The sequence below is a fragment of the Ips typographus genome, linkage group LG1, assembly GCF_016097725.1.
Source record: "Ips typographus isolate SLU linkage group LG1, UJ_Ityp_2.0, whole genome shotgun sequence".
Lineage (NCBI taxonomy): Eukaryota > Metazoa > Arthropoda > Insecta > Coleoptera > Curculionidae > Ips > Ips typographus.
Window position 1 is genome coordinate 10,121,126 of NC_138422.1, and position 22,143 is coordinate 10,143,268.

Below are 22,143 nucleotides of genomic sequence, written 5' to 3' on the forward strand. Positions count from 1 at the left end.
TTTGTAATTAACATTTACAAATTGACAATTACTGTCGAAAAAAATAACTTAAAATAACATACATCTCAGAAACACGTATTGTTTCGAAAACGGTGTTAAACTGTAATTCTTGCCAATTCTAGGCAAATTTTGACATATCACATGGAACAGTTATCACGTGGTTCTAGGAGGATAATTTAGCTAAGTAGTCACATGACCACTGTCAAAATAATTGTCATAGAAACTCAGAAACTCTCAGAAACACGTTTTGTATCGGATACTACAAGAAAACTTGTCTAGACACTGACTTTTGCAACTTTTGAGCACAGTTTGACAGTCAGGAACAAAATTGCTTGCCAAAACCCACTTGGAGTGAGAAAATGACTGTTACTGCATCATTACACATTTCACACTCTGCACATTTTTAGAATCCTCGCACAATTTCATACTCAATAACCTGTAAAAACACTAGAAAATTTTACGTCAGTGAGAATAGCGGTGTTATAACTGCCAGAAACACTGTTTGAAAGGACAGCCAGGAGCAACATAGCTTGTAAAACCCACTTGGAGTAAAAAAATAGTGTTTTAAGCACACTTTTGAAATCCTCATTAAATTTCCTATTCAATAACCTGGAAAACACTACAAAATTTGGTACAAACAGGAAGAAAAGCGGTGTCAAAATTTGAACTGCCAGGAACACAGTATTTGTAATTTACCGGTAATTAGATATTTTAGTAAACCAATAAACAACATAAACTCAATTTTTTCATGTAAAATTAACGCGTTAAGTTGTCAGTAGTGTCAAATTGACAATTGTATCAACCTCAGCGTTTTTACAGAAATTGCTAAAATTCCTGCAAGAAAAATAGCCAACTGTAAAGCGACCTTAGCTCATTCAAATTGCAGGAAGAGGGCAGCAAAAATTACGTACGTATCTAATATAAAATTGATACGATAGATCTCTAACACGATAATGATCGTACGTAAGCCATAAAACTTTAGGCGAAAGTAAGACCTATTTCGTGGTATCATTTCACGGTCTTCGGACGAAATAATGGTCCTAAAGCTGTCATTATTTGGTCATTGAGAAAATTAGATATTTTATTTTATTATTTTTAGTGCGGTTTTAGATTTGTTTTCGGGCCGTTAATGTTCAACAATTGGACGGGTGAACGGTGAAGGGACGGTTTCGGAAAAATAGTTAATCAGTCAAACTTGGCCTGAATTCACGATTACATGGTTAGATAAATGACATCGACACGAACTGTGGTTTAATTACATGTCGTTCGGTTGTAGCGATGTAACAGTACTTTATTAGTTTTGCATATAACTGGTAAATTCAATTAATAGATTTATAGTGGGAAATTTAATGAAAAAAATTAATTATTTCAAGCAAAACAACATTTTATGTGATACACATGGCATTGCAAAAAAAAAGGAAACCATTCAGGAAACTTAGGACAGAATAAAATAGATGTTCATCTAGTTAGTTCAGTTTCGTAAACACTATACAGAGGACAACAATTATATGTTCGCATGTCCAATGCAAAAAAAATCACCTCTTTCTATTTTTTTTAGAAAGAAATAAGTTTTTGTCTAGAAAGCTTTAGTCATTAACAATTATGTCAAAACAGTTTACAGTTGACTTTGCTCACTTACACAGCTTAGAATGAATTAAAAAATGGTCGTCTATTTACTAATAAATAAATAAACAGGGTGTACCAAAAACGAATTGTACAGAGAGTATTACATAATTTTTTTACATGGGAACGAACTATTTTGAATGTATCTACTATTGTACATAAGAAGGAAGTAAGTAAGTAACTTTTTGTGTATTTATGAACGTCTATATTCGAGTGTATATGTTCTGATATATTATAACAAATTTGAAAATGTCTTATTTATTTATTATTATATTTCTATATTTTTATTATTGTCTTATTGTTTTTTACAGCATGAATTTTTTATTGGAACAATTCAAGGCAACTAATTTTTGCCTTTCTCAGTGTATTCTTACCTGCATAGATTTTCTAAAAAATGTCAAAAACTTCAACATGTTTGTCTGCTTTTTAAAACTGAATGTTTGACAACATTCCCTACTTCACAATTCAATTTTACAATCTAAAACTTTCTCAAAATTATCATTATTCACCCAATAGAGCTTAGTTTTCCGGTAAAAAGTTAAATACTGGTGGGAAATTTTCTTTTAATGCATCAGAAAAAAATAATCTTCATTTTTCCTTAATCTCCAAAATTAAAATTTTATATAAGTAAACCTAAAGGTATTTTTCAAACCGCAATTCAATATAGCTCAAAATCCTTTCAAACGACTCTTAAATGAAGAAATAAAATTGAGTATTCAGTCCAAATACGGAAAAACATTTTGGCAACGTCGTACTACTACACCAATCACAGTTTTGTCACCTTTTTTACTGTAGAAGTCAATCTAATAGTGAAGAAGTTTGAAATGACATTTTCAAGATTATGGACAGTACACACGGTCTTAGAGGCCTTATAAGTGAAAAACTTTGTGTAGATAGTCTGGAAACGATTTTTAAGGCTGAAAATAGTCTTAAAGCCCTAAAAACAGTCTAGATATTTAAGACATGCTCGAATTTTTAGCACTGAGATGTCTAGAAGTGAATTTAAGAGTGACAAAGCTTGAAATGACATTTTTAAGCCTATGGAGAATGTAAAAATTGTTTTTTAAGTCTGCTAGGTCAAATACCTGGTGAAGATAGTCTTGAAACTCGATTTTCCAAGCTGAAAGCAGTTTCAAAGAACTAAAATTATGCTGAAAAAACTTGAAAAGTTAGTTATGAAGTCATATGAAGGGTGCACGGGAAAAACAAGCTAAGTCAATTTTTGGCCAAATTGAGAAAACAGCTTCACCTGATAGACAATAGCGATGCTATACAGGGTCCAAACTTAGTCAGAAGAAAATCGAGCTACGTCGTCTAATAGAACATATTTTAGGATAGGCGTACACGGGAATGACCTACTTACCTTTCAATCTTTTTAGTAACTAATTAGTTTAATAATTTTTTATCAATAAAAAACAAACAAGTTTTCAACTAATTATTTTTTGACATACATTTTAATTTCTGAATTACCTTGTTTGCTACTGAAGCTTGATGAATTTAATATTTATAATATAAATCTGGTGAAAAACAGGCTAAGTCAAGACCTATTTTTGTATCTTCTTCAACAAAAACCTTGTAATTATTATGTTAAATAAAAAAGCATGCTGCTTTATATATAAAAAAATATTTATGTTTCTAATGCCTATAGGTGACCAGTTAACAACGATTTTAGAGATAAAACTGCTGTACTCAAAAACTTCAAAATTTGACTTAGCTTGTTTTTCCCGTGCACCCTTCATATTTCAAGATCCCAATAACAACATCCTGTATTTAAGACTATTTTGAAGATCAAATTATGAAAACTTACTTCAAATGCAAATTTTAAGTTTCTGATGTCACTTTTCATTCGTTCAGAGTCACTTTTTGGTGTCCAAGTCAATTTCAGGGTTTAAATGTGTGAATTTGTAGTAAAAAATCCTAGAAAAAGTAGTTTTTTATGTCTAAAAATCAATTTTCAATACTAAAGTCTGACTGACTACAAATAGTATATTCTATATTAAGAGCGGAAAGTATACATTTGCCGCTTGCACATGAAATTTGCAGCTTGAGGCGAAGCCGAACGCTGCAATCATGTAAAAGCGGCAAAAGTACTTTTGGCTCGAAATATAGACGATATTTTTTCGACGACTGCTGTGGGGTGGATTAGAAGGACAACTCACATCATTTTCGTCGCTCGAACTCATTGTCACCGATAAATCACTTTGACGGAATGTGGTTATTTCAAACAGGTATGTCAAGCGTTGTTATGGAAACGCCGAAAAAAGTTGGTGGGTAGATTGTTAGTAGAAAGCGAAAACGCTCTAGAGCAGAAAATCTCTCTTTCTGCTCGCGCGCGGCAAATAACCCCTTTCTGCTTCTAAATGGAAGCGTACATGAGGTACTTTCAAAGTAAGTCGTCGAAAAAACAGTTTTTAAGCCTCTTATCAGTTTTCAAGACTAAAGTCGTTCAATTTGTCTGGAAACTGTGAAAGCTGGTTACCAACACAATTTTTAAGCCTCTCAAGTCAGTTTCCACAGTTTTCAAGACAACTTTTAAGTTGGGTTGGGTTCGTTTTGGGTCTTTGAACGTTTGGGTCTGTCATAACTCAATTATCTCGTAACCGGTTTCAAACCAGAATTTTAATACGAAATACTTACTTTATTTTTCAAAAAATATAACTATTTTGGGTGCTTGTTCCAAATTTGATCAAAATTTAAACTGAAATTTGAAGGACTGTATTTTCCTTTATATGAGCTATCGAATGGTTTGTTTGACATATAAAATTGAGTCACCCTGCATCAAAATGACCAATATTATTCGAGTTAGACTAATTGTTATAAAACAGCTGTAAATGTTCATATTTCCCTATATTACGCACCACTATGGTTGTTTTAGCCTGTAATAGTATCTTTACACACTACTAAAATAGTAAACAACCACGACCTTGGTAAATAATTAGTAAAAATAATACATTTTGGATGATTAACCACAACATGTTTTTACTTCAAACTTCTAATCAGCTTTCTCTGTTAGCAATTTATTTAAGGCCAGTCTTAACTGCCAAACTGTAGCAATTTTACGATGTTTACTCCAGAAGCAACTTTGCTGCTAATACATTCGACCGCAATAAGTGGTAAGTAATGAAAGTCTTCAAGGTTGACAATAAAAATATATTAATCGTTTTTAAGTTTTGCTGTTTATGGCTTCCTTATGGATTGTAAATTTTACATTCTTATATGGTTTTAATAAACGAGAAATTTCTAATAAAAAATATCTTGTTTTATCGTGTTTTGGCATAAAAATATATCCGTCCTATTGTTGAAATTCAGTATGATCTATCTGGGTAGATTAATCAAACCTCGTCAAGTTAATTTAGTAAATATTTGGCTGACACGCACAATTTACGCAGTTCGCAAATTCGCAAAACCTTGAACTAGTGTGTATATGCGTGGATAAGCGTGTGGATGTATGAAAAAATCATTAAATTGATAGCCTATATACCAGTAAATATGTATAGACATAGCTAGTTTTTTTGTTCTTTGTTGACCATTCGTTTTGAAATCAAATATCACTGTGAAATGTATAGTATAGTTGATAGTGTTCTACATGTTGTTTGAGGAAAATCAATTAATTATTTGTAAAATTAAATTCCAAACTTTAGTATGCTAGTAAATTTGCAACCAGTGGCGGCTCGTTTGAGGATGTGGCTACCAGCTGGAATACACTTTTAATTAAATTAACAACAAATCTTTGTATATTCTTTTATGGATACAAACGCAGTTTGGAAAATAGAATTAACAAAACCTGTTTGCTCACATGAATGGTTATCTGAATTAATACTAAGCTATTGATTTTACCACTTAACAGAGATTAAAATTTTAATAAATATGAAATGTAGTTTGTGGTTTGTTAGGTTTAGACCAAAAAGAGGTATCAGTCATTATTTTCAGTATTTTGTTTTTTAAACTTGAGAAAATATATTAATAATCTCCAGTTTCACTGTAAGATTGTAAAGGATAATTTTAAAACTATAATGTCAAAATCCAATTTTATACTTAAAAAAGCTTGACGTTTGGCACAGTTGATTAGTGTCGTTCTAAGATTATGAAACTTGAGGAAATAAGAAATTAATGTAGAGGAGCACCACTTAAAAATCAGATAAATACAACATTAAAAGAGATAACGTAGAAAAAAGAAACAAATGATAAAAATAAATTATAGAAAGAAAAAAGATGTTTGAAAACTTCTGTCTTATACCTATTTAAAATAACTGTGATAATGATTGGCACAGTTGACTAGTATGCAGCTCACTTAAGACTAGATAAGCAGATGATTTAAAAAGAGAAGATAGAAAAATGGAAAAAAATTATAATGAAAAATACCTAAGCAAAGGATTAAAAAATGAAATAATAAAGTAAAAATTATTTAAAAAATTTCATTTTTAGGTCTTGTCTTTTAGCAAAATTGACTCCTTCTGAGGGTAGGTTACATTCTGGTTCCCATTTATAATCAAATCGGAATTTTCGGAGTACAGTACGTTTAGTAATCAGCACTTAGAATTCAGTGTCTTGAATTTTGGGCACAGTTGACTAGTTCCCCACTGAGGTTCATTATCTCATCTCAATATCTAGTGACTTATTTTTATGAGCTTGACGTTTGACACAATTGACTAGAGTCCTTCTGAGAATAAGTTTCAATTTTGTCAGCATTTAATAGATATTTCTTTTTATACGTAGAGAATAAGCTAAACGGAGTATTTCAATATAAAATTTCGCATTTATTTTAGGTTAGGTGAACTGCAAAATTTTTGACGGGCAGAGGAAAACTATAATTTATAGCTACGCCATTGAAACAACACTGTTGAAATAGGCGCCTTTCAGCACGCATGGTTGACAATAATTACAAATTTCAACATTAATTAAGCTTCTCAGCTGCATATAAATTCGAGTCATACAATTTAATTTAATCCGAATTAAATTTGATTACAACAAAATGTGGACAAGTTGTAATCAGTGTCGGCTTCTAATAATTATAAACCAAGCGTTATTTTTTCCGCATACTTGACATTGAACCGATATTAACGCTCGTTAGGTTTCATTCGTTCCATTTTACGATCGGTTCCAATAGGAACCTATGGAAACCGCTTGGTAACAGATGAAAAACTCCCACATTTAATATAAATTACATTTTACGAGAGCACATAAAACACTATTTTATTAGGTAGTAGTACCTCTACAAATAGGACCACAGGCGAAAGTCTAAATGACCTAAAGTAGATTAATTTCTTATGGTTTTACTTCTGTCTCCATTAAATTTAACCGACCTAGATTCAGTAGATTTTATAGCGTCAGTAATTTGCTTTAAACAATAATAATGGAGGACTGCAAATTATTATTAAATTAGATTTCTAAACGTTGTGGTATTATTGGTTCAGGGATATTTTTTAAAATCCAATTTTCTAGATTTTTTTTCTTTATTGTATAGCATACATTACAAAAATGTAATTATACACGGTTTAAATAAAATATAGAGATAGCTGAACGCGTATAATTTAAATTTAAATACTTTTCAGGACATCATGAAACGATTTTATAATTTATTCAAAACTGTAAAACGTTCTTTTTTTTTAGCCGATTGCATTTACTGTGCATTATTATTAAATTCGTATCGGTATCATAATTATTATTAATTAAGTTTTACCTTTATAACAAGTATTAATTATTTAACATCAAAAAAAGTAACAAAAAAGATATGGAAAATTTATATTGAACATTTTTATTTTGATCGTATATTATTTGTAACTTTATTACTAATGGCGTACTCAGCAATACCTGGTTGTGGGTATTTTTAAAAAAATAATGCGTACACCACTGCTCTTCCTCAAAAGGAAAAATTCTTCTTTTAATTTCTCATAAATTTGTTGAGAAATTCAGACATGATAAATCAAACAGTCCCAAAATTTTGGTGATACTTAGTTTTTGAAATATCGAGCTCAAATTACGCATTAATTTATTATTATCACTTGCATCGGTTTGCCACTCTGTACGTTTTTGCGGTACACCACTGTATTGTCTTTTCAATTTAGAAATATTTATATCTTAATATTCAAGTTATTTGTAAAAATAGCAAGCAAAGCACTCCCAAATTTTCGATAGACGTATTTTCATTTTTTCCACTAAATGTGAAGATTTATTAAAAAAAGGCTGAATATAGAGAGAGAAATACGACAAAAATAACAAAAAGAAGACAAAGGTAATCCTGGTTGTAAAACTTCTACTACTTTGGTTTGAAATGTTTTGGAATGATTGCCAAACTGACAAATTCTATACTTTAGTTTGATTTGAGTTGGCATGGTTGTCAAACTGAGAAATTCTACCAATCTGGTTTGATTACTATGTTGACGTGGTTGCCAAACATACAAATTCTACCACTTTGGTTTGAAATCTATTGGAATTATTGCCAAACTGACAACTTCTACCAATTCGGAATTCTTCTAAACTGTGTTGATTTAGTTGCCAAACTAAATTTTTAGATCTTCTTTAATTTAAAAAAAAAAAATTGAAAAAATCTTTTATAGATAGCTTATAAAAAATTAAGATAGACATATGTAAACCATGTTACTTTAAGTTTAATGCATAAATGACGAATATCTAAATGTACGAAATTTCGATATTTTGTCGCTATTTTCGCTGAAACAGTGCAAAAAAAAAGTGCACGACACCTTTTTGTAAATGATAATGGTAGGCTCTTCAGAACATTTGAACATTAAATTGTTATGAAAGAAATAATCAAAAAATTTATGACACTTTAAAAAAAGCAGCTTGAAGGTTAGTTATTACATTACCGTTACGTTATTGGATGACGTTAAAGGTTTTTCCCATTTTTTCAGACGTTATTGACTGCTTTTTTGAGAAAAAGTAGGTTTGGCATTTATTTTAAAAACTTTTTAGTTTTTGATAATTTTATCGGAACTGCAAATTACCTCGACTGAACAGTTAGCAAAGGCACAGACAGACAGATCAGCTAACATCTGCAAAAATAATAAAACTTACAGCCAAAGACCAACAGGAAAACCAAATTAAAGATGGAAGGACAACCTAATGACAACAACAACAACACAATGAGATGCAGACAAACAGAAGCAATCCTAGTCAGACGAAGAAGAAGAATACATACAACAATTGTTTATAAATGCCTAAAAAAACTTTATCAAAGTCAGTGTTCTAATAGAAATAGAGTCAATTTATAAAGTTATTAATGGTATGAAAAACATCAAACAAATATAAGATGACCTAACAAAGCCAGGTAAATATTTTGAATGTGACAAATGTGGTAAATGAAAAAGTAAAGAAACATACAAATCGTTTACTTGTCTATTGTTACTAAATGCACTTTCAACAGAAAATGGAGAATTGTTGATACTTATTTCATATTATATTTGTTACCAAATATTATTTCCCTTTTGTTCTTAATATTTTCCTCTTGCAGACCAATTTAACTTAACCTAAATGTGTTAAAACAGGCTTAAAATAAAATAATATGTAATATTTTTGTCTATTAGTCCAGTGCTAATAAATGAGTATTCTAGTTCTACAAATAATATTATCAGTAACATTGTATATTTGAGATAGGATTTGCCTACACAATACAATGCTTTTTTCCTGACATTAATTCAAAACTAATTTTCTAGTCTTTGAATAAACAACACTAATTTTTGTGTGTAAGTAACTTAAATCGTTTAAAATTTTGAAAACTAGCAAAACTAAGTTGAGTTACACAGTTATTAAGTTAATAACTTAATACTTCACATTTTAGGAAATAGATTAATGAAAAAAATGAATTAATTTTGCTACGCGATTTGTATAACTAAAGAGTTTTTATCCGGATTAATGAATTAAAATATTTTAACTTTAAATTTGATTATACAATAGAAAAAAAAAGGAAATCTGGTTAGTTTTTGCCTCCCACTTGACACGACATGTGTCGTTTAATTTTAACGCACTTAACCCTGAACTAGACACTTCTGATAGGTAATTTATGAACACTGTAGTGTTCGGCCAAATAATTGTTTTCAAGTTCACGAAAGACGCGTTAATTATAGTTATTTGACGACTGCATAAAACAAAATGCCGGTTTTTATTTATCTTTTGCCAAATTTCAGTACATTGTCGTCAATGCACCAGCCGGTTTTCACTAATTACAGAATTTCCTTGTTCGAAACCAGAGAATTTCTATTTTCGTCTTGTTTTGTTCGGGCAAATATTTGATCGACAATTCGGACCGGTTATACAATAATTCTCTCACACCAAATAAGATAAAATGTAGCAATTTTATTATCGGCTAACCTTCAACGAAAACAGGAAAACCTTGCCTTTTATAAAAACAATAGGATTTCACGATGGGAGAAACGTGTAAAAATATTATTTTTGGGTAAAATTTTGATTGAAATCAAGGTCTAGGAATAGATCATTTTTGTCAAGAAGCAATGTTGGTTTTCAAGCCAAAAGCACTTAAACTTGAAGGACGAAATTCAAAAGTTGATATCAGGTCTTTCCTGTTATCCATATAGTAGTGGTAAACTATTTTTAAGTGCGAGTAAAAGTCGTGATAAACGCAGAGAGGAAAATAGTTATAGAAAAATATGTATTTCTACAGTAATCATCGTGTGGGTTCTATCTATTTTCCATTCAAACGTAGCCAGCACGTTCTATTGTTTCTTCATTATGATGCAAGATTGTTTGAAATTAGTACGCAAGGTAGATGCAGTGGAAAACTTGCTTATTTATTTGAAACAACAAAGTTTTTCTAACTGCATTTCATAATTAAATAAAAACACACATTTGCAAATATCATAGATTGTACGTAATATAATAGGTGTAAACGATATTTTTTGGAAAGTTTTACTGAATGTAAATTAATTTCGGTGAGTGCAAGTTTGTCAAAAATTAATAAAAGCTACATTTACAATCACTTTTAAGTCCACTTCAAGTTTGACAGTTCTCTATTTACCATTTACAATGACATGGAAAATCTGTAAAATTTAGGATAGATTACATGTAAATACATCAGCATTTAAAGTGTGATAGTCGTCGTATACATAATATCTAGTAAATCTAATACAAATCTTAAGTTTAAAAGACAAAAATTCTTGGAAAATTCAAAATGTAGTAAGCAAAACGTCGATCTGACCTATAAATTGGCCATTTTGCTTGCATCTGCCAAGCAGCTTGACGCACTTCGAAGTGCACTTTGAAGTCAAATTGGAATTACTTTTAATGTAAATGTCACTATAGAGGTCCATATGTCAAGCTTGCCAATTTCATAACAAAGTTGACTTTGAAGTGAATGTAAATGTAGCTTTATTTTTGACATGGTTTACCACGTTGACATCCCAATTGCGGTTAGGTTGACTTTTGTATTTGTAAGGTTAGGTTTAAAGCTAGAGCATTGCTATACTGTTTCAATGACGTGTGATAGAAAATGATACACGTGCACTTGTTGGCAAAAAAGAGTTAGTGGTAATTGTTTATTGACCTTAGTTATCAAATTTAGGACCGGTATTTCCATCTGCTAATAACTATTTGGCCACTAAAGTGTATTCCAAAGATTAATTGTCGAAAAAGTTTCATCCTTATTTCATTGCAAATTTATTTGTCAAATTGTTATTTTATGGATTTAAATTCAAAAAGATGTCTTGTCATTTTCAGATGAGTTTGATTTGTCATTCCTTTGGAATACGTGTACTGTTTGTCCTTTAAACACAATCTGTTTGAATAAGCAGAAGAGACGTATTTTGTGACCATAAAATGGAAATAAGAAGCAAGAAATGTCAGCAAATGGAACACCACAAATATTTTTGATGTATCATAACTTATGGCTAACTGCAACGGTTTTCGAAATATTCACGTTCGAAAAATGACATTTTTATTTTTTGAAATATCATACCTCCTAATCTGAATAAGATAGAGCAAAACGGCTTGCATGTTCTTATCTTAATTTTTTTAGATCTATTGCTTGGTTATATTATAAAATTTGACAGGTGTCAATTTTTTTACTGATTGACACCTGTCAAAATTAAAATATTGCCAAATGCTAGATCTCAAAAAGTTAAGATAACAACATGCAAGCCGTTTTGCTCTATTTCATTCTGGTTAAGAGTTATGACACTTGAAACCTAAAAGGGTCATTTTTCAAACGTCAATATCTCGAAAACCGTTGTAGACAGATATAGGTTATGATACATAAAAAATATTTGAAATCGATAGGACTATTCAAAAATACAATAATATACAGGGTGTTCCAATTAAAAGAAGCAAGTTGACATCAACTTCCGGATAAACCGGAAGTAACAGAAAGATGAAAATATTTTTTTAGTTTTTTGATACAATTTTTTGTGACTTAAACAAAATGTATTATTTTTTGAGTGTTTTTCTTAAATACGTATTACGTCTCCCATTAGAGCAATCCTCTTATTTTTATTTGGAACTTCTTTTGTTTCAGTGCAAAAATTTACCTTAGACACATAAGTGAAACAACAATGCTTATTAAGTTATCACGACTTTTGATATTTTCCTGTATGTGACAAGAAAATTAAAATTTCGCAGAACTGTAGAGTAATTCAGTTTTTAAAATGGAAAACCACGCAAGCATAATGGAGCTCGATCACGCCAACCAACATAATGGAGTTAATCATATAGTTGCACATTATAACCCATTCTGCAAAATCAAAAAAAGGAACTGTTCTAGGTCATATTCGTGCTCTTTTTCTGCTATCAATTGACTTTGCGGTAAAAACAAGGACCGCACGGCTCCAAGTCGTGACTGAAACCTTATAGCGGATAGCCGAGTCGACTCAAGTGTTAAAAGTAAATTTATTACAGACCATAAAGCTGGTGAAGGAGATGGTATTACCAGGTAAAAGGCAAAAGTTCGTCCGGTAAATAACAGTAATTTAAGGTTTATTTGGTTAGTACCCACACAACCTATATGCTCCGTAAAAAGGCATTGTAAATTGAAATTTGTAGCTGGCTGATGCAGCTTCGCGAAGGTTTTCCATCCGTCAACTTGGGCAAGGCAAAACTTACTGCAAACAAACTGTTCCGTTCTGAATAAGTAATTTTGCCGGGGAGTTGTTTGCACGAGAACATTGGACGAACAAAGGACGTTTAATGGCTAATTATAAATTCACCCTGGTATAGGTGAGTGTTGGGAAAACAATTCTCGGAAGGCACGTCAAACTTTTCAGACATCAAGCCTGTACAGGATGAAATGTATCCTTGAGACTCTGCACGTTATCCTCCCAGGCAATTTAATATTAGAACGAATTGTACGAGTAGTGAAATCCGGGGAAATTGCAAAGTTTTCCTCAATTTTTTTTACTTACGTCTCAACCTTTTCATTTTATTTAGTCGAAAGATAAAGAATAGAAAACAAGTAGGTACGTCAAGAAATACACGACTTTTTGCTTAGTTTCAAATGTGGTGTTTTTTTTTTAAATTGGGAATTGGATCCAGGTTTTAAGTAAAAGGACTGTTCTAAACTTGCCGACGTTTTGCCAGTTTTATTTTGGCACTCTCAGGGCAAGCTTATTTGGACTTTACTGTCATTTTCTCTTTTTCTGAACAAGTACATATCCTCAAGGCGGTACAGGACTTAGACAGTTAAAACTTAAAGAAGACGATCTTAAATTGTCTAAAATTACTTTTATGGACGAACACACATACAGTTATCCTAGATAATGTTCTCCTAGATAATTATAATTCCTCAACAATAAAAAACTGAAATAAAATTTGGCATGTATGTTCGCCATTTTGAAGCAGAAATGTAGAAATTTTTTAAAACAATCTCTACAGGTACAAATTTATCTCATCATGAAAAAGTGTATAAAATTTACGATATTTGAATCTTCTTCTTCTCTTCTTTCAGCAGCCCTTTTGCATCTATTCCTGGACATAGACCTTCCCTTCCTGCTTCCATTCGGATCGGTTCATTGCCATCTGGTGCTATTTTCACGTGAGGAGTTGCCAGTCTCCCATCGGGCGCCTCCCCTGGTGGCGGATAGGGGAATGCTTCTCAGATATGAAATTCAATACCCCGGGCGGACCAAAACTGGCACAGGACACGTGGAATCTCCAGGCCAGGTTCAGGCTGAAAATGACAATTTTCCAACTCGTCTGGCCAGCGTGGAAGACTTAAGGCTAAATTATCCCCCTATGGCGAATTTCAAAACAAACGGAACTGGTCCCCAGGTGGGTAAAAAAAATTGCACACCTTTGATAAGGTCAGCCTCATGAAATCTGGGGGAGGTAAAAATTCGCATAATCACATAAACCACCTTAAAAGACCATAAATCTGTCAATTGGCTTACAATATCAGAACACTAAGAATTGAAGACCGCATGGAAGAGCTGGAAGAAGACCTAGGTCATATCAATTGGATATTTGAATAACTATGCAAAATGTCCAGACCAACTTTTTTTAGGAAAAAGAATCCCATGTATCACATCAGAATGCCCTAAAATTATAGCTTACAGAAATTTGAATCTGTCAAACTTTTTGAACGGTCTCCGTTTCTCCGTTCATTTTTCGTTTAGAAATTAAAATTAAAAGAACGGTTTTTGTTGCTCATCTTTAGTAGGTGGCACTTATCCATTACAGTTTATATTACATTTTAGAGTTTATTTATTATGTACTTTCAATTCTTGAATTATCCTACAATCAATTTGAACCACCCCGTATCTCAAGAGACCAGATATTCACAGGATTTACAGAAGTACCTAATATCTGCTTGTCTAATATGAAAAACAACATTATTTTGATTTATTTTCAGTTTTTTTTTCATTTTGCTTATACATTCAGAATTTGCCTATTATTTAGTTCATTTCATATGAAGTTTTTATTAATGTTGTTTAATGAACATTGTGGTTTTTTCAATTTTTCTTTCTTCTTGCCTTTTATCACAATTTTTATATTTTCTTTACTACAGTAATTTTTTCAAGCTCCTAACGGATATACACTGATGGTTCCTGAATTAATTTGTTTGCCCTTTTTGGTACTTTTAAGTGAGTGATTTTTTTTTTGTAGAAGTTATTTTTATGTTTTACTAGTAACTAACTCTCGGAAACTAAACCGAATATAAAAACTAAAAAAAAAAATAAAAATTATCTACTTGTTCACAAGAGTGAACAAGCGGATGTAATAAGATCTATCCAACTTTTTTAATCCAAGTCGAGATCACAAGACTGTGTTAAGCCATAATAAACTTGAGATTGAAAAGTTTCCTATATAAAAGTAAAGTCGGTATATCCAATTTTTACCAGTTTCAGATTACTTTTTTAAATTATCGAAAATCCTATTTGATCCTCTCTTGATATGGATATTTTCTATCATCCAGATAATCTAACAGGTATTAGTTGAAATATTTTTGCCTTACTTTTGGCTGCATCTTCAGGGAATTTGAAAAATCAACATCATGACGTGGAAGGATAATGAAAAATTATTAGTTACCAATATTTTTATACAAGTTTGATTGATTAAGAGTCAAAAAGCATTGATAATACTGTGAGAAAATAGCTATTTATGGAACATATGGTGAAAAAAGTTGATGATGGTGACTGAAAAACGAAATATAGTACATATTTGCAGAAATGGCAATTGTTAAACGTATGCTAATCGTAAACTACTTAAACCAGTATCAGTTTAACGTGATTTAAAAAGTAACACTTTTACTAAATAAACAAAACATGCAAATAGCAAAAACTTAAAATAGACCAACGAGTTAAGTGGGTATCCGGTAATTTGTGTATAAATTTATCCAAATTTACATGTCTACTTTATATTATTACATAAGAACTTACGTTAATTTATAAATTCTCCCTGTGGGGACTTGTAGTACTTTATATGATTTATACGTTTTGGCACAAGTTTCTTTGTAGGTACTTAATAATTTGACCGTTTGATTTTTTCGGTTTTGTTTCAACGTTTCATTGAAAGCATGGTCTATTTGGTGTATTTACCTGATTAAAAATTCGGACATCATATTAATAAATTCGTATTTGTTACAGAAGTAATTCTGAATTGCATCGACTGGTTAAACAGTTATTAATGCTAATGATTTGAAAATTTGTTTTATGGAGACATTATAACTAATTAAGAAAATTATTAATAAATATGATTTGAGTAGGTTGTATTAAATTTTTTCTGCTGGTTACATTTCAGCAAAGTTTCCGAAATTGAACTATGATGGTAATTTTCAAGCAATTTCTACTTGTGTTTTCCTAATTAGTCCTAGTAATTCCAAATTGGTTGATGATCAAACTTCCTAATTGCCACGTTAATAACTATAGTAAAAGTGTATAAAAATATAACATATTTATTAAACAGTTTACGACTTTTTGTGATGAATTAATGGTTTTATATTCGTATCTACATCGATTTTACAATTCACTTTCATTTAATAGTTCTCGAATGGTCGATCCGAAGCGAATCGACACTGACGAACGTGAAACGAAGATTTACATTGGTCGAGGTTTATTAATCAGAGTAATGAATATTTATGGTTCTTCCATGCAGACAGTTCCAACGTTTTTAGCTTCATTAATTTTTCAATTTTTCTTTTACAGTTTGGACCGAATAAGTTGGGAGCAATGGATCAGACATGCGAAGCCACCAAATTAACTACTCCACCAAAAGATTGATGTGAATAATTTGTTAAAGCTTTGCCGGTTTTTAGTTTCGAAGGTCGGTTATTAGTGTCAGAAAACTACTCTTAAAAAATTATCATGCGTAGTTCGAAACTTGGCAACCGCTCTGTTAATTTTAAACAATGCAAGTCTGTTTTACAAATTTAGCTCTAGGTGGGACTAGATATGGTCCAAAGTAATTTTCTCCATGAAGAATCTACGGAAAACGGTAAATTATGTAATATTTAATGTTTAGATTAGTAGAAAATTAAAATAAAAAGTATGGCAGGTAAATGTCAGTATTTCTAGCTCTCAAAGTTTTCAAAAGCTTGAAAATTACTGTTCTTAAGGTTAGCTCGTGTGGTTGTATTTTGTATCAAGTTTCGCTCCATAGAGCTGTAAACACAACTTATATACAGTGCGTTTTTTTTAACGCGCAACATAGGATTTTACGTGTTAAACTTTTAAGCCCATGTTAGACCATGTTATTTTGGAACTACAAGTATAAAACTTGACGGGTGTGTCTTTAGTACCCTGAAGCTTAAGTAAGTCTACCAATTTGGTCTAAAAAGTGATTTAAAACTGCAAAAAAATCATTTTTTTTCGAAAAGATTTTATCCTTTCATACTCCCTGTATGCATTGTTGTTCCTTGTTGTTTTTGATACTGGCAGGGCAGGTAGCAGGTAAAGTGACTTATTTTGACTTCATCACGACCCGACATCTTTTGAACGTCAAAAGGGCATTTTATGATTGTTTGGAATATACTGTTTGGCTTCAAATGGAGGTCACTTTGAACAATTCACTTATAAAAATACTTCTTTTGTTCTTAACTTTCTTGATATAAAGTTAATGATCACCCTGTTTTACTTTCTACGCCAAATTTTACCTGCTACCTGCCGTGCCAGTATCAAAAACAACGAAGAACAACAATGCATACAGGGAGTATGAAACGATAAAACCTTTTCGAAAAAAGATGATTTTTTGCAAGTTTTTTAACACTTTTTAGGCCGAATTGGTAAATTTACGTAAGCTTCAGGGTACGAAATAGCCACCCGTCAAGTTTTATATTTGTAGTTCCAAAATAACATGGTCTAACATGGGCTTAAAAATTTAACACGTGAAATCCTATGTTGCGCGTTAAAAAAAACGCGCTGTATAGTGCAATTCCTGAAAGAAGCACATCTACTTGGCATTTTACACTTTCAGGTCAGTGGTGAGTGGGTTTTGACAGTTATGACAGTTGTCACGTGAAGCAAGTAAATTATTAAAATGTTCCTTAACGTTTCAACTGTCAAGTTTGGGTCTTTGGAGCTGTAAACATAACTTATAGTGCAATTCCTCGAAGAAACACATCTATTTGGCATTTAATAGTTTCAGGTCAGTCGTGAGTGAGTTTTAACAATTATGACAACTGTCACGTGACGCAAGCAAAGTATTAAAATATTCCTTAACGTTTCATCTGTCAAGTTTGGCTCCATGGAGCTTAAACACAACTACCAGTGAAATTCCTCAAATAAGCAACTATTAGTAATGTTATGGTTTCAGGTCACTAGTAAACGCTCGGGTAAACGGGTTTTGACAGTTATGTCAGTTGTCACGTGACGCAAGAAAAGTATAAAAGTGTTCTTCAGAACTGTCAAATTTGGCTTCATGTAGCTGTAAGACTACTTGGTTCCTCCAAGAAACACATCTACTTGGCATTTTATAATTTCCAAATAATCCAAATTCTATTGCCTGGATTGTTGCAAAAACTGTCGCTAATGTACTAAATGTAAATAATTACGTCATTTACATATTTTTAGGGATTTGTTTTTAAAATCTCCCGCCCCTGGGTTTTTGAGGATTTTTTTATACAGTGCGTTTTTTTTAACGCGCAACATATATTTTACGTGTTAAATTTTTAAGCCCATGTTAGACCATTTTATTTTGGAACTGCAAGTCTATAACTTGACGGGTGTGTCTTTAGTACCCTGAACCTTAAGTAAGTCTACCAATTTGGTCTAAAAAGTGATTAAAAACTGGAAAAAAATCATTTTTTTTCGAAAAGATTTTATCGTTCCATACTCCCTGTATGCATTGTTGTTCCTTGTTGTTTTTATACTGGCAGGGCAGGTAGCAGGTAAAGTGACATATTTTGACTGCATCACGACCCGACATCTTTTGAACGTCAAAAAGGCATTTTATGATTGTTTGGAATACTGTTTGGCTTCAAACGGAGGTCACTTTGAACAATTCATTTATAAAAATACTTCTTTTGTTCTTAACTTTCTTGATATAAAGTTAATGATCACCCTGTTTTACTTTCTACGCCAAATTTTACCTGCTACCTGCCGTGTCAGTATCAAAACCAACAAAGAACAACAATGCATACAGGGAGTATGAAACGATAAAACCTTTTCGAAAAAAGATGATTTTTTGCAAGCTTTTTAACACTTTTTAGGTCGAATTGGTAAACTTACTTAAGCTTCAGGGTACGAAACAGCCACCCGTCAAGTTTTATACTTGTAGTTCCAAAATAACATGGTCTAACATGGGCTTAAAAATTTAACATGTAAAATCCTATGTTGCGCGTTAAAAAAAACGCACTGTAGACGCAATAATGAGAAATAAGGGTGGTCTTTATAATGTTTAGTTTAAACCGGGGTTTAAACAATGATAACATTACTTTATATTCCAATTTATTATAACTACGTATGTGTATTATGTTTTTTCACGTATTTCTTTTTAGAAATATTAAAATATGTTTGCCATTAAATATAATTAGTTAATACATAATATATCATAATAAAATACGTTTGAATATTCCTATATTTTATCAAATAAGAACATACTTCTGGATCATATAGATTAATTTTTGTAATGTAACTACAAGTCATTAATTACATTAACTACATATATTTATATTGCCCATCCCTGTTTAAATTACCTTTGGCATTTTCTTAAATAAAAAATTTCTAAGAATTTTCCATCTCTAGGTGGGACATACCTTTGATATTTATTTGTACACATAATGCATTTTATTGTCTAGTTTAACATAATTTGCTAAATTTACTCGGTTGGAACCGCTGCCAAATTAGTGCAATTAAACTACAATCAGATCGACTTCTTCTCTCTCAATTAGGCAGGTATAAAATGAGAAAACGATGCTCATTAGTTGTTGCTAGGCCAAGTCTAAAAAAGTTTATTGAACTGTGTACTGCATTATGCAACGAAGAACGGGCATGAGTCACATTCAGAATAAACAACCATACATTTCAATAGCCAACGTGTAATTACGGTTGCAAACGCACAAACTCGGTTTTTGTTCAATGTAAATTCGTATTGCACAAATAATTAAACTCGAGTTTTTTTTTTTGTTCAAATTGTTAGTGTTTTGTTATGTTTAGTTGCCGTCGTTGCGTGCCATCCTGTTTTGGTTCAACACGTCGAAATATCTGATATACATTTTCGATTTGAATTTAATTGATGGGAAAACTTTAACAATAACATTTTTAAAAGTATATGAGAGTAATCTACCAACCGTGGTGTGTTTGAAAAAAACAATAATTTAAGTGAAATTTACCAATTAATGCTGATTTTTTAATGAATATCAAGGCAAGTAGTCAAAAGTTGGCACAAAATAAAAACACCAAATTTAATTGGCGAAAACTAAACAAAAAAAATAATAGGTAACATATTATGCTATTTTATACAGGATATCAAAATTTATATTTCTTAAAGTAATAAAGGATTGTTCACGAAACTCAGAAAAATTCTGGGCTGCCAACATGAAAAAAGTACCACCCATTTGTAGAATTTCCAATTATTTACTACTACTGAAATTTGCAGCTCATTAAAGATAACTTATGCAAATTATCATTTTAGTAATACTACTAAATTTTATGAAAACCTGGATAACTCGTTTGCAACGGATGATTTATGGTTCGGAAGTTCGGATGGCGTTGATTTGAGTTCCAACTTTTTAGCCAAAAAAACAATTGAAATGTCACTCAGTCTCCAATCATTTAAAATTATTTTTCTTCAATTTGTTTTTTTGCAATTTAATATGCATTGCTGAAGATGTTTTACAAGAGTAAACTTCTGGAAAAATCTTACTTACTTAATTAAGTTCTTTTGTCTTATAAATATAAAAATGTCTGCCTACTTGAATATTATCTAGTCAGTACTTTAAATAACGGCCACTTTGAGAGAGTTATTTTTCTTTTTGAATTTTTATATGATCAGTTCCATTTGTGTTATTAAAAATACACGTGCGAGATAAATGACCTCATTCTGCCACTTTGAAGGACAGAGCTCTTGGTTTTAGAGTCACGTGATCTTTTTTACAGGAGATTATGGAGGAGCACGTGACGCCTACGATTCTGGTAAAATAAACAAATAAAAAAATAGGTAAAAAAACCAGTTTTAAATAACCCAAAGGATAACCTGAAATTATGACTTGATTTATCAGAGGAGTCCTTTAACCTTTCACTTTTACTATATTACGTTTTTGAAGATGGTTTGTAGGATTTATGAGATATGTTTATCTGGAATTGAAAAATAAAACTTTTATTAACGTCAATGTGGCATAAAAATCATACAGGGTGGTCAGAACTTTCCTCCATGTCGATCGTATTTCAGAATATGACATAATAAAGTTAATTCAAAGTGTAAGTTCTTAATAGTTTTTAAACTTTGCTCACAATTTTACAAAATTTTGTCGTAACAGAGAAATACTATTTCTTTTTTTGTTTTGAGATAATCATTTGGAAATCAACAAACAATATAAAACATGAATTTTGAGATTATGTGTTGATTAATTTTATTTTTCTTCTGCTGTTCTTTATATCTTCCCGAAACTTTCTCTACCCTAAAACTTTCAAATTTTGGAAATTTTTCTCTGTAGAAAGTTTTTACGTGCCCTATTCTAGTTTAAACTTTCAAAGTGTCCTTGCAATGTTGCCAAAAGATCAAAATAACGACTAATTTGGTTCGAATGGTGTTTGCAACCGTACCCCTAACCCAATCAACTTTTATTCGTCAATAGAACGCTTATTTTATTGGCTATCCATCGACATATAAAAGTTTATACAAATAGTGGCAAATAAGCTAGTTATTAACGATTGAACAAAAGAATGCACCAAAAGTCATAAAAAAATTAGTCAATTTTGACACCCTCTAGCGGCCAAACCATCTAACCTATCAACCCAAGATGGGACATTTTTAGAAAGTTCATTCTATTGGCTATCCATTGACGTATAAAACTATAGCAAAAATAGTGCCATTAAGCGGGTTTTTAAATATTAAACAAAAAGATACACCAAAAAAAATGGTCAAAGAGACACCCTGTAGTGGCTAAACGGTACCACTGACCAACCGACTTTTCTACGTCAATATAAAGCTCATTTCATTGGTTGTCCATCGACATATAAAAGTATATACAAAGTGTTACAAATACGCGTGTTATTTACGGTTTACGGACACGGTGTCACAGAAACACTTTTTGACTGGTTAGGGCTAATTTGATCCTGGAAAATTAAGAAAACACGGTTACATGAGCTACTAGGTCTACTACGATGTAATGCCTAAAAATTTCTTGAAAAGCCATCACTATTCCAATGGGTTTTGCGTTATGTTGGCCAATTAGTGCAAGCGAAAATCGACTTTATTTATACAGTTTTGCTACGGCTCTAAATTTGACACTCACTGTGTTAGGTTTGTGCCAAATATCAGGGCCGTACCTGACCGATTTAAAAAAAATCCCTCAAAGAAAGAGTGGTTACAGTCAAGAAAAACGTTTAGTTAGCTTTGGAGCCCTCTGGCGGCCAAACGAAACACCTTATCAACACAAACGGCCATATTTTTGGAAAGCTCATTATA

The 22,143-nt window shown here is 31.5% G+C and overlaps 1 protein-coding gene across 3 annotated transcripts in view; it reads left to right on the forward strand.

The window, feature by feature from the left end:
* Nucleotides 1–22,143, forward strand: part of LOC145724511 (uncharacterized) — a 101,548-nt gene that overhangs the window by 74,311 nt on the left and 5,094 nt on the right. The window contains exons 1-3 of one of the 3 annotated variants that reach the window (XM_081972852.1): nucleotides 4,613–4,736; nucleotides 13,529–13,851; nucleotides 16,224–16,341. In XM_081972852.1, the coding sequence (XP_081828978.1) occupies nucleotides 4,685–4,736; nucleotides 13,529–13,851; nucleotides 16,224–16,298 (450 nt within the window). In that variant the 5' untranslated portion in view covers nucleotides 4,613–4,684 and the 3' untranslated portion in view covers nucleotides 16,299–16,341. Of the gene's footprint in view, nucleotides 1–4,612; nucleotides 4,737–13,528; nucleotides 13,852–16,223; nucleotides 16,578–22,143 lie in introns of those variants that run through there. The other 2 variants (XM_081972843.1, XR_014177015.1) reach the window with 2 other exon arrangements.